This window comes from Amia ocellicauda, chromosome 16 (assembly GCF_036373705.1).
Source record: "Amia ocellicauda isolate fAmiCal2 chromosome 16, fAmiCal2.hap1, whole genome shotgun sequence".
Taxonomy (NCBI): domain Eukaryota; kingdom Metazoa; phylum Chordata; class Actinopteri; order Amiiformes; family Amiidae; genus Amia; species Amia ocellicauda.
This window is the reverse complement of record NC_089865.1, coordinates 6386002-6399134: the sequence shown is the minus strand read 5'-3', so window position 1 is coordinate 6399134 and position 13133 is coordinate 6386002. Positions and strand designations below refer to the sequence as shown.

Here is a 13133-nt window from a genome sequence, read left to right as displayed (position 1 = left end):
TTGCACCGAGCAAACAAATCTGCACATGGGTCCTGCAGTGCTATATTAAGAACTGCTCTACCTCTTAGCACATAAATCATGTTAGAAATTGACCTACTACACAGAGCCCCATTGTTTAGAAATGAGAACGTGATTGTGACCTGCCTGTACTGTTATTTGAGCTACTGAAGCAACAGATGACAAACACTGTGTAGAGAAATAACTTATAGCCGAGAAGGCAGGATAAATCAAATACTGTTTTTCTTTCGCTTTCACAGTTAGATACAGCACCGTTTCAGACATTTACAAACTGCGATTATTTCCAGTCACTGTTAGATGTATTCAAACACTTCTCTGTAGCCAGTCTTCTCACACCGGTTCCCTCAAAGACTGCATATAATAAACAAACTAAAAATAAATCGTTCTGGTATTGCCAATTCGAGTGATTTATTTCCAACTGAGAAAAGGGAAATTGCAATCAACCAGAAAATTGAAAGCGACATTATTGTCCTTAATAGTTTTTTAAATCAGCTCTGTTCTCCATTAAAATGCCACATTGAATATTTGTGTGGGAAAGTATTTAACAAACCTTATATTATTCTGCTGATTTGGTGGTATAACACTGTAATAGACTTGCACTCCTGATGCCGGTATGGGTCCTTGGTTTGACTGATTGGGTATTATGATTGGCTGCTGATAGGTCTGCTGGGGTATGCCCTGGGATCCTTGAGGCATTGATACCTGCACAGACAGACAGCCACCAAGGGTTAGGATGGTTTGAAATGACTGATTATTCCCCTCCCCCACTTTCAATTTCCACAAATACAGATCAAATATAACTGCAACAAAACAAGCGAAAAAAGTAATTATGTGCTGAATGGTCTCCCAGGGGAATACTATATATATGACACACATATACATAGCCAATGGAAAGTGTACACCCCCTTTTCAAAATGTCCACCTTTTGTTGCCTTATAGCCTGGAATTATGGAATTCAGTCAAATATATTTGGTTTTCCATTTATCTACACATCCTAACCCACAATTTCCAATTGAAAAAACATTCTACAGACCTGAAGAAAGTGTATTAAAACAGAAATAGCTTGGATGGGTAAGTGCTCATCCCCCTTGCAATAGCAATCCTAAATTAGTTCAGGTGCAAGGAATTTCCTTAAAATCACATCCCAAGTTAAATTACCTCCACCTGTGATTCACATGATTTCAGAATACATTCAGCAGTTCTTGTAGAACTGCTAGGTAGGGCGTTTCAAAGAAAATACTATTGTTCAAATCAGGGGATGGGCATATATAAAAAATATATATAATCAAAGACAATGAATGGAGTAAAGTACAGAACAGTATTTGAGGAGAACCTGCGGTCCTGCAAAAAAGCTGAAACTGAAACAGAAGTTAATCTTTCAGCAGGACAATGACCTGAAGCACACAGCCAAAACTACACAGGAGTGGCTAAGGAACAAAAAGGTAAATGTCCTGAGTGGCCCCAACTTAAATCCAAACAAAAATGTATATCATAGCTCCTCAAAAAACTTGACAGAGCTTAAACAGTTTTGTACAGAATAATGATCAAATATTGCCAAATCTAGGTGTGCAAAGCTGTTACAGACTGCCAGCTGTAACTGCTGCCTAAGGGGCTTCCACCAAGTATTAACTCAGAGGGATTTTGACTTGTGCAATTATGATATTTCAGATTTTTTTTTCCCTTAACAGTGTGGAGTAAGGTGTGTACATAAGTGGAAACAATCCTCATTTAAATGCATGAAACTGAATCACTGGCACAACAAAATGTGAAAAAAGTTCAAGGGTGTGTAGACGTTCTATAGGTAATTAGGGATAGAAATAAACTAAAATTATGCATTTATTACAGAGGTTACAATTCCTCAAATCATTGACTATTTGTTGGCCAGCTGATGACAAAGCCTTTTACAAATGGAATTAAAACTGAGTTTGTTAGTGGGTCAATGCTGTATGTATAATTTAAACATTAAAAAAAAAAAAATGCATCACAATATCATACAGGGATGGATATACAAGCTATTACAATCTACAATCTAGGATATAGGAGTTGTATTTTGTATTTTCCTATGCACTCATTATGTATTGTATTATGTTTTGATCTTAACTGTAATATTGCACTTTTGTAATGCTCTTATTTTGTACGTCACTTATATAAGGGCGTCTGCTAAGAAATAAATATTATTATTATTAATATAAATACTCCTCTACTCTTCACATTGGGAGCACTTGATCATGATGTCAAAAGCACCCTTCTTCAGAAATAAAATGTTTACTGGCAGTTTAATAATTTGTAAAGCATTTAAAAAAAACTTCAGTTAGTCCAAGAGCAAGCAAAATTAACCTAATTTGCAGTTTTCCATCTTATATTATGCTAATTTCACTGGTCCTACTATAACTGTTCTGTACTAAATTGTTTGGGGCTATGGTATATTATGCTCACATTTATTATTAATAATAATCCTACTACTACTAATAATAATAATAATTTATTCAATTGAGTCAATTAATTAATGGTGACCGATTGCTATTAAAACAATGATTGTTTTAGAAATCGAAATGAGGGTTACACACCTGATAGGATTGCATGGAAGGGTATTGGACCATCATGCCTTGCATCTGGTTTCCCATATTGCTATGCTGGCTGCTTACTAGACTTTGATTCTGTGGCTGTTGAACTCCTACCATGTTTTGATAGGTCTGCTGTTGGTTTGGCATCACAGTCTGGTAACCTGAAATAAGAACGTTTGCTGATGACAAAATGAAGACGAAGCTTTGATGTGAACAAGACAACCCAGGTACACACAACACCAATGATTTGTCATTACCTGAATCCTGAGAATTAATGAAACTGTTATGGAAGGTAAATGTGATAATTTAAAACATTGTATTATGCAATACTGCTTATTAAAAGGTATCTAATTATAATGATTGATTAATTATACAATACAATTTTACAGAGTGCATAAAAATAACAAACAATTGACAGAAAATATGAATAGGTGTCCTTAACACCCCGGTCATAAATATGTATGCAAATACATAAATTTCAATCCACAATGATATATCACAATGTAGGGAAAAAAGCAGTGCAATAAGGTACACAGCAAACCACTAAAGAAGATGTCACAATTTATATGTCCACCATTTCCTTCCAAGCACACATTCATGCAAGGCCGAATATTCATGATCACACCACAGCAACATCGGATCAGAAAATGTCAATGCTTGCCTTTTGAATTATCACATAAAAATGCAGGTTCAATCAATAAGACGCCCTTCCAACCTTTACAAGATGTCCCTTAAAGGGTTTGATAAAGGCCACATTAAAGTATATATAGAGAAACAGACACTTAAATATTCTTTTCAGAACGCTATTTAAAAGCACTGTCCTTTCATGAGAATCAGCATCGGTGTCAAGGTTACAAGAGGAGTTATCCCTAGTGATGTTATCTAAAATTCTCACACAAAGTGCCCAGGGACAGCACCACGGCTATGAAGATTTTTCAATTTCTTCCAGCTTTCGGTGAGGCAACCGCAATCAATTTCACAAGATGAAAAACGAACTGGGACAAAAGAAATTGATGGCTCAGATTGTTCCCTGCAGGGCTACATGAAGAGGTCTATTTATAGCTCAATTCTCTCACCTCAACTTAAAGAAGGCATGAAGTGAATATAATATTAAGTACACACTATTCTAGCTGACTGAGCAGAAGCAAAACGAAAATAAGATGCTTTCTGTAGCATTGTATGTGATCACATTTTCACAAGCAGTTATAGGTTTCCGTGGCATCTTTTCCCTGCTTCAGGCCAACTAGGCAAAACTCTTGTGTGAATGCAAATATAAAACCAAAACATTTTTTTTTCCTTCTTACATGGAAGATATTTAAATTAAGCCACTTCTCAGTGGACATTTTGTGTGTCCTTTTGTATTACTATCAAACCAAAGAGCTGCTGAGTTGAATTTTAAAACTAAGGCTTCAGTGAATTCAGAAAATGAAATTGCACAACACCAGGAAACGGCACATGAATCCTGAAAATAATAAAAATGTAAAATAGTATAGAACCACTTCTGTGAGTTGTTGTTTAACCAAGATCAAAGCAGTGTGTTGGGTTTGATCATTTGTAGAGTTTAAACTCGCGTACCTAAAATGAGTTCTTCACTGTGTTTTTTCCCCCCCAGGGCCTGGTACCAGTGCTGGAAGCATGTCAGATACATGGATAACTAACAGCTGTACTTCACAGGAGAGCAAACACACGTGCAGAACACACCGATTATCAAAAGCAACCAGTTGACAAGTCAAATGATGAAAAACATAGTAAAATAAATACCCAAAGAAAACATACAGGGGCAAAAACAGATTATTACATGATACTTTAACCTCACCGTGATAATGAGTGCCTGCTCAAAAACAGCTCTGACACCAGGATGGTCCCGAGCACAGAGCCTATAGTGAACACAGAGCCAGATCCACGCGTCTGGACAGATAACCCCCCGCTTGCCATCATTGGGCAGTTCTTTACACACACTACTGCAGAGAATGGAGGGGCTGAAAAAGAGACCGGTTCACTGTGAGAATCGTAGTCCTCTCAGACAGTGCTCCGGCCCCGGATCCTGCCGCTCAGGTTCGCCGTTCATGTCGCCTGGCCCGTGAGAACCGGTCAAACGCTGCCCCAGAACACAATTTACAGACCCGATCTGGCTCAACACAGGTTTGTACACAAGTGCCTTCATCCGGCCACATTGCAATATGAAAGCACGGACTGATAATACAGGCAATACAGGGATTCACGGTGTTGCCTGTATTCGAAATTAAATCCTTTTGAATGGCAGAACATTTAGTGTTTCACTGTATTACTGCCAGGATTTAAGCCACACATAGTTAAAATGAAACCTTCCAGTTAAATTCAGAGTGAACCTTTGTTAAACTTGAAAAGATCCCTGTTAACATTTTATTTCCCCCTCACAGAAAGTACAATGTGATAATGAAAACTGTAGGGTACAAACAATGTTAATTGCTTGTGTGATTGGACACCATTACCGTCACAGCTAAAAGGTATTTTATCACAATATAGATGCTTGAAAAGAAAATCAATGTGGTATGTAATTAGCTTCCTTTATCCCCAAAAGCACTCGGCAGGAAGCAGCGAGCAGTTAACGCAACAGATCCCATTGTGTTCCCACAGTACAGCTCACAGAAGACAACGCAGCAATAAACAGGAGAGAGTCATCATTCCCCCCTCAGCAAAATAAAGGCAAAACCGAAAACAAACACACAAATTGAGTTGTTTTTTGCTATACAGATCAAATCTGCCAGTTGAAATCTATGGCGATCTTTCCATCCTTAGTGTCGCTCGTCTTCCCTGTGGCCTGTTGCAGACATCTGTGTGAAACCAAACTGGCACCTGAGATACACTGGGTAGCGGTTTGAAGAGAGGGTGATGAGAGGGGTCCATACCTGACTGCTGAGGGGGCTGCGTCAGAGGCTGGCTCTGGGCAGGGTTGTAGTGCACTGGGGTGACTGGCCGGTACTGCTGGCTGGAGTGTGGGTACTGGCTGGGAGCACAGTAACAGGTGGCCATCTGGCGGAGAACAAAACAGCCTTTTATCCTTTTCCTTTTGGAGACTTAATCATTGGTGTTTAATATACACCTTAAATCGGGACATTTAGACTTATAATTGAAGGAGACCAAGACTGCGTGGCAACTGGTGAGAATTTGAGCGCACAAAAACATTGTTATCAAAAACTATATTCAGCACACCCCACATATCCATTTATCAGAAGAGCAATGATGTGATCTATGTGCATGTTACACAATGATGATTTCTGAAAATTATTAATAATGAGATCAAATCAAATGAATGCTGGGTGTGAAAGGTTCGAGTCTAACGCAAACATGTAGTACCTGCTGCATGGGTTGCTGTATGTATGCTTGCTGCTGAATAACCTGCTGACTGACAGGCGGAGCTGAGGTGGAGTAGGTGGGGGCAGGAACCGGCTGCCCCGGGGGGGCTACGATGTAGCCAGTCTGCTGGGGTGGCTGAAGGACGACCGATGAGGGGTACATGGCAGTGTGAGCATCGGGACCTTCACTGGAAGGCTGTCTGGCGAGGTTCATATGGCTGAACTGGACACCCAGGTTTTCTTGCTACAGCAAAACATTAAAACAACGAATTAAATCGAACAATCGGCAGCTTTCTTAGGATGCTAGACATTTGGTACAACACACTACACATCTAGGCATTCAATTGGTTTATTCCAACTCCACTGCCTATCCTGAAACCCTGCTGATATATGATTTAGATTTAATCAAGCGAACACAAGCTAATTTCACGAGAAAACAGAAAATGACCTTAACGTCTGAGCTTCACGCACAATTTCTGTGCTCTCCATCACACGGATAATTGGAGAGTAAGGCCAACTTGGCTTGTTTCAGTAAGTAGGTCAGGAGAGAAGTTAGTAGGACAAATAATTTACATTACACATACCTTTGAAGTGTGACCTACTGATTTCGCAGAGGAAAGGCTCCCATTTAATACATAATAAATGTAGAATTTCTTCCATTTTCTATAGCACATCTTGAACTACCTCCCCCAAAATATACCCACCAATACTCTGATTCATATTAGGGAAATCAGTGCATTTTATTTTACAGAACTCTGTTTTATGAGTTTTATGAAGCAAAGACTTCAGAGCTGAAACCTGCCAAGTATCACTCCACAAGTCTGCAGAGAGTCAAGAACTGCACGTATTCATACAGAGCACACCATGCTGGCATCAATCGGTCTCGATAGCTCATAAATATCCGCACGGTACATACAGATTATAAAGTGCATCACTAGCCATTTAGGAAAACCAACTACGGAACAGACAGTCTAAATCAGAGGCAGCTAGCCTGAAGCCACAAACACGTACACAGGACACAACTCAACAACATCAGCATCACCACATCCACAATAACGGACGCTCGGCAGAAAGAAGAGAAGATGGGGTACCACAGTGTATTGCTGGCTAGGGGAGACTGTCAGGAGCTGAGGTTGGTAAGAGATCGTAGAGTACTGCACAGGCTGCGAAGAAGGCTGCAGGGGCCGCATAGGCTGAAGAAGCAACAGTGCACAGACGTAGTTAATGGCTCAGTAAAAAAGTTCAAATGAGTGATTTGAAAGACAGTTTGAATAAAGATTAAGAGTCAACTGTTCAACTAGAAGGCAGGAAAGTCATTAGTTCAAATATAAAGGTGGTTGATTGTGAGATACTCAAGTTAGAGGGTACCTGGTGTCTTAAGAAAAACAAAGTTTGGTAATATTTATCTTTTAACTAAACTAGCCCTGAAATACTGCAGATTAACCCTTTCTTGTCAAGCTGGTGTTGTAGTCAAATAAAATTCAACAAAACTACAGGAGCATAATGAAAGGCATCATCTCATCCATATAATTTTTTACCATCTTCCTGAACTCTGACCTGCACCGTATTTCCTGATGGACGACTCATACTCAATATAAAAAGTTTGGTGCCACAGTGCACATGCAGCTATGAACCAAAGGCGAAATCTTAATTATAGGGCAAGACACCACAGTCAGTATTTTGATCGGCGAGGCTAAATCAATTTCCTAATCTGGCATTTAATTAATAAAGTTTAACATCCTTTCCAGCTCATTTGCAATTCTTGACATCACGGGGTGAGAGAGTCATAATGAGAATTCGAAGACCCCTATGGTTTGATGGGAAGCTGTCACTTCTGTACGGCCTGGAAGCACAGCGAGGTGGATTCTGTTGTCTGGGGATTTTCTGTACTGTAAGTGCAAGTAGTGTCCTGTGCAGGAAAAGCTATGTATTTATGAAGTGCACTTATTGGGGAATGCGTTCCTTGATTTTCTTTGCGTTGTTCATAAGAAGGAAGAGAGGATTGCTCTTACGGCCACTGCTGCCGGGCTGTGTGTTGCCGTAGATGTGGACTGCAGTGCACTGACCTGTGAGAGGACGTGGTTGGCAGTATGATGCGGCTGTGGTACTGGTGGGGGGGGCGGAGGTGGGGGGGGCGGCTGCGTTGAGGTCCTTATAGGCTGCTGGACCATGGTGGGATTGTACACAACAGTACTGCCATCAGGGTTCACAAATGGCTGACCTAGAAAAGTAAAATATGTTAAATAACACATGGCTTTAGTTAACTTAGAATTAACTCTGTGCAAATGAAGACCACTCATGAAATCTCGAACCAGTTCATTATAGTTCAAAACATTTTTTTATACCCCCATCCCTCGCACTGGTGGTCATCATCATCATCATCAGTGCAATAAAAAAAATCTAATTTTGCTTTGCTGCTTTATGCATCACTAAAGTGATGAGAATTTAAGTCCGAGAGAGGTACGGTTAGCTCTTCAGGCTAGTGGGGACCACATATCTCTTCCATACAGACTGCTGTGATGCTCCAATACCAATCATCTCCAGAGGGAGGCTTTCATTTTCATATTGTCCTGCGTAGCCCAGTGTGGCTTTAGGACCCATCCAGCTGCCTACTCCCAAAATCACATTCCACACCGAGTCTCTTTCTAAAGTGAATTCCTAACACTCGACTTGACAAAATTTCCCAGAAGTCGGCTGCTTAAAAAAGGTCAATAAGCAATTACACATGCTAGCTGGTACTGTGAATATATTAAATGTCTGTCATATGTCCACATTATCTGCTTCATGCATATTTTAAAATGTATCAAGCAATGTGGAATACTAAAAATATCAGACTGGAAAAAAAAAAAATCTGCACAACTTTCTGATGGTTGTTTTGAGAAATACATATTTTGGTTAGAAATGAATAGTAATGGTTTATTAGTTGCCTCCGATACTGAAAAGGAAGAGCCACAATTTATTTCAATAATATATTAAAATGTAGAAATAAATAAAATTTATGTTATAAATAAATACACTCAATCTTAACAAATTGTCCTGCTGTAGGGGACAAAGGGCGTGCCACCCCATCACCCAAAAAGGGCATGAGAGAAGACTTGCAAAACAGTGAGACTCCAGCCTTGTAGAGTAAAATATGGGGAAGTAAAACATTTGATGAACCCTCATGCTTTTAGTCTAACAGCATGACTGTACCAGCACTGATGTTTCTGCAACCCCACCCCCACCAAAAAAATTAATCATATCAGCATCACTGTGTGCCCAGTACAAAAAAAGATGGAGGACATTACATACATGTTTTATTAAAAATATGTCCATTAAAAAAAAGCAATTAATGGGAGTTATCTGGAGCCGTGTATTGATATCTTTACACTATGGACTGGATTTGTAAAGGTCTTATTATTTTGTCAAAAGGACATGAAATGCATTACCACAATTGTATTACAGCGAATATTAAATGTGATGAATGATTCAAGTCCAGAATATGTAACTTGAATTCTGTGGTGGGTACCTCCCAGAAGACTAGGCATCTAATGAAATACCCTGAGAATACGGCTTTCGTTAAGATCCCTGGTGCTGTTAAAATACCACCCAACAGTGACTTACTGTTGCAAAACAAGACTAATACAGATTTGTTCATGTAGTAGTACTGAGAAGACAAAACAGGACATCAAAGCTCATAAGCATGGCACACTCCAGATACACAAAAGCACATTCAAAAAAAGATCTAAGTAGAAGCAACACTCTTCAACATTGCATCACTCTATAAAGTCAGTCGAAGGTTATAAAAATTTAAAACACGCAAAAACTAAACATTAACTGGTATTTTTCAGTTTAGCACACACAAAAAAATGCGCACACACACACACACACACACACACACACACACACACACAAAGCACAGTCAGTCTAAATCAATTTATAGAGACTAAACTAAGAGAGTGTTTCACCCGTGGATACCAACCTGTGTGAGGGTTGATCAGAATACTGCCAGGTGGTATCCCTGTGGCTTCCAAGGGAAGCAAATAGTAGCTAGCATTAGTTGTAGACGCCACTTGCCCACTCATGCCACCATCAAAGGACAGAGAACTACTAGTGCTGACAGTTGGATAGACGGGAGGCGCACCGCGGGTGGGCTGGCTTAAAGCTGCAACAGGAAGTGGTTGCTGGGTGCGAGAAAGCGAACCCGTGGAGGACCCTACACTACTAGAAGACTCAGAACCTAGGAAAGGAGTAACGAAAAGTTCTTTACCTACAGACAGAAACATCATGCTCATTATCCATGCATCAAATGACATGCCAATTAAGGTTTAACCAGAATCAAACAGCAGCCCAAAGCAATGCATTGCATTATTGAGTTGATACAAGCTTGAATTCATTGGGTATATATGAAGTCAGCTGTTACCCTGGATCTCGGACCCATCTCTTTCTTCTAACTAGTCGTTAGACCTCAGTCATTGCAATAGAAACTGAACCCTGTAGTCATATCTAATTATTTTACACACGGATGGATTCATGAGAATTATCCTTCTTCAAACTCACTACTTAGGCTGGTAAAAAATGCACATGTTGATGTTCAAAGGCTAAAAATGATTTTCCAATACATTTCTACTTAAGATTTTCTTTGCTTGTTCAACTCTGGTGCTCTTGGAATAAAATTTGTTGTACTAGAAAATCAACATAGTCACCACCTTGTGCTTTAACACTGATAGGATACACCACAAAAGGTTACCAATTGAGGTGAAACTAGGCACTGGATTTTAATTTAAAACTTTTGTATGTTGGACAGGAAACTGCTATTTAATTCTGTATAGAAATTGATAAGATGATAATTAGATGAATCATCCATGTTATTCTTGTTTATCTAAACACAGTGCACAAATAGCTACAATGCTTTTAAATTATAGTATTACATTACATTTCACTTCGGTAACCAGAGCTGAAATAACCAATGAATTCAGACTTTGTTTTGTCCAGGAACAAACTAGCAGATACTTGGTATTAACTGGTATTTTTAGAAAGTCTTAAACCGAATAGAATGAAAACAAATGTATGGTGAATAAACAGGCATGCACAAGCAGTTATTTCTCTTTAACATTAGTAGCAAACGCAAGGACTAGGATTAGCACATTGGATTGAAATGCGTGCAAAAGGACAAGACAGAAAAAACACGTGATACGTGATTTCTTGAAAAAGCAGTCATTCTGATGCAAGAAATGAAGGCAAAATGTTTCATTACCAACTAAAAACAATGGAAAAGAAGAAGTCCCTTGGGGCGATATAGACATTGAGAGAATAAAATGGAAAGAGGAGAAAAAAACTAAAAAAAATCCCCAAATAATGTAGGCAGATAATATGAAAGAACTTCATGTACTTCTGTTGCTGTCAAAGGAAAGTATATGTTCTTTGCAGTTGTCTGTCTACATTAGATCAGGAAAACATCACACGTAACCACACAGTGAAGCACCTATTTCAACTTCACAAACATCGAACGTAAAGCATACAGAGGCTTTCGGCACATCCATGGCTTGCAGGTACTGCATCAGGTACACAACTGCAGACATGCACAAATTAAAGGAGAGTATTTGTGTTTTTTTTTGTTTTTTTTGGCTCCGTCAGGTGGGGCGGGTGCGAGTGTGAAACAGCATCGAATTCTATACCCTGTGAAAAGCACAGCGGCCGTAGCTGTGAGGAGACGTTGGGTGACAATTAAAACCGGTACTTCACTGTGATGTGTACAAGCTTGCTAAATTATTTCTGCGCTGTGAACAGCCTGACTTGCCTGTCTTCGAGAGCCTGCCCGTGCTCTTGCTGCTCCCCGAGCTGTCTCCCCTAATCAGCACCGGAATGCCGCTGAAGCTGCTGGCTTTGGTCATAGCCGGCTTAAGGTTGCGGTTGGAGCTGTCCGAGTCGGTACTGCTCCAGGGCCGGGGGTCCGAATACTTGGGCTCGTTCTCTGAACTGCTCTGTCGACTGTTTGCCGAGCGACCGGACACGTCCTTATTCACTCTGCGGTGTCATTAAAAAAGAGAAGGGAAAAACTGAAATCAATACAAAGAAAGTGTTCACCTTATTGTACACTGTTTATGCGTTAATCAACCAGAGTGGGAAGACATACATTTCCCCCAAGCACATGGCTTCCAACACCATGCAATTTGTGATTTAGGCAAACAAGAAACAAGGTACCTAAATATCTGTCGTCTTTGTTGTGTACTATTTGAAGCTTCATCATCCTGGATTCTGTAGGCATTTTTGGAAAAAGACAGGGCATGATTTTTCTCCTTTTTTAAATCGGGTTTTCAGGTGTATTGTACACAATGTTAGTGCCAAAACTAATTTATATACTGACCTTTTATCGGGTGGAAAATTTTCTTGGGCACAAAGAGCCTTTGAAGAAGAAGAAGAAAATAAAGTTAATCCTGAAGAAAGGTTGTGTAGAGACTTTTCTGAGATATTACAGAATTATGCATTACAAAACTGTTACATGAAATAATTTGCTACAGTTATCAGTTTACACATATGACAGTAAAGTTTCTTGATTAATGTTCTCTTCATCTGGAAAATGGGCAAGACAAGTCTTCAGTGAAACAAAAATCTGCGTTTGTGGATTTATTTTTGGGCGTGGTGTTTGTTAATTTTCGGCCATTATGAGACAAGTTAAGTGTTTGCGATTGTCACTGTTGACTCATGCATGGTTTTTGATCTCAGTTAGCTCAAATCTCAAATTATTTCATCTCACATCTTGTGCAAAAATCCTCTCTCGCGCTCGCTGGTACTCCTCTTCCCGTTCTTCTATGGATTTGCTTCTCCGGTCATCTTTCAAACGGATTCGCATCTGGAAAAAGAAAACCTTCATCAACGTTAACTTAGTAAAACCATATACTTCCGAGCTAAAAAAAGAGGGCTCAGATAAAACTGCTCAATAGGGACCTACCGTGTTGTCATCCTTGTCCATGCTTGAGTTGTCCCTTTTCAGAATGTACCTTTTCTGAAAATCATCATTTTTGTCATCTTTAATATGTTCTGAAAATTTCTGATCAGGTCTATGCATGAAAGGAAAGGAAACTGATTAGTAGGCACACCAACAGATACAAAACTTTTGTATTTTCTACCAAATGCTGTACTATATCTATAAAATACAGAGAATCATGTTAATTAAGGCAATTTTCTATCCCGGGCTATAACATTTTTATTATTTTTCACAACTCAAAGACTGTGG

The 13133-nt window shown here is 39.4% G+C and overlaps 1 protein-coding gene across 11 annotated transcripts in view; it reads right to left on the bottom strand.

The window, feature by feature from the left end:
• Positions 1-13133, bottom strand: part of r3hdm1 (R3H domain containing 1) — a 42638-nt gene that overhangs the window by 6707 nt on the left and 22798 nt on the right. For 7 of the 11 annotated variants that reach the window (XM_066687581.1, XM_066687580.1, XM_066687584.1 and 4 more), the window contains 12 exons: positions 12849-12957; positions 12654-12749; positions 12264-12301; positions 12101-12154; positions 11697-11923; positions 9879-10136; positions 7984-8138; positions 7009-7110; positions 5919-6161; positions 5471-5594; positions 2586-2743; positions 569-720 (listed from right to left, as the gene is read on the bottom strand). In XM_066687581.1, coding sequence (XP_066543678.1) covers positions 569-720; positions 2586-2743; positions 5471-5594; positions 5919-6161; positions 7009-7110; positions 7984-8138; positions 9879-10136; positions 11697-11923; positions 12101-12154; positions 12264-12301; positions 12654-12749; positions 12849-12957 — 1716 coding nt within the window. The remainder of the gene's footprint in view (positions 1-568; positions 721-2585; positions 2744-5470; positions 5595-5918; positions 6162-7008; positions 7111-7983; positions 8139-9878; positions 10137-11696; positions 11924-12100; positions 12155-12263; positions 12302-12653; positions 12750-12848; positions 12958-13133) is intronic. The other 4 variants (XM_066687586.1, XM_066687588.1, XM_066687585.1 and 1 more) reach the window with 4 other exon arrangements.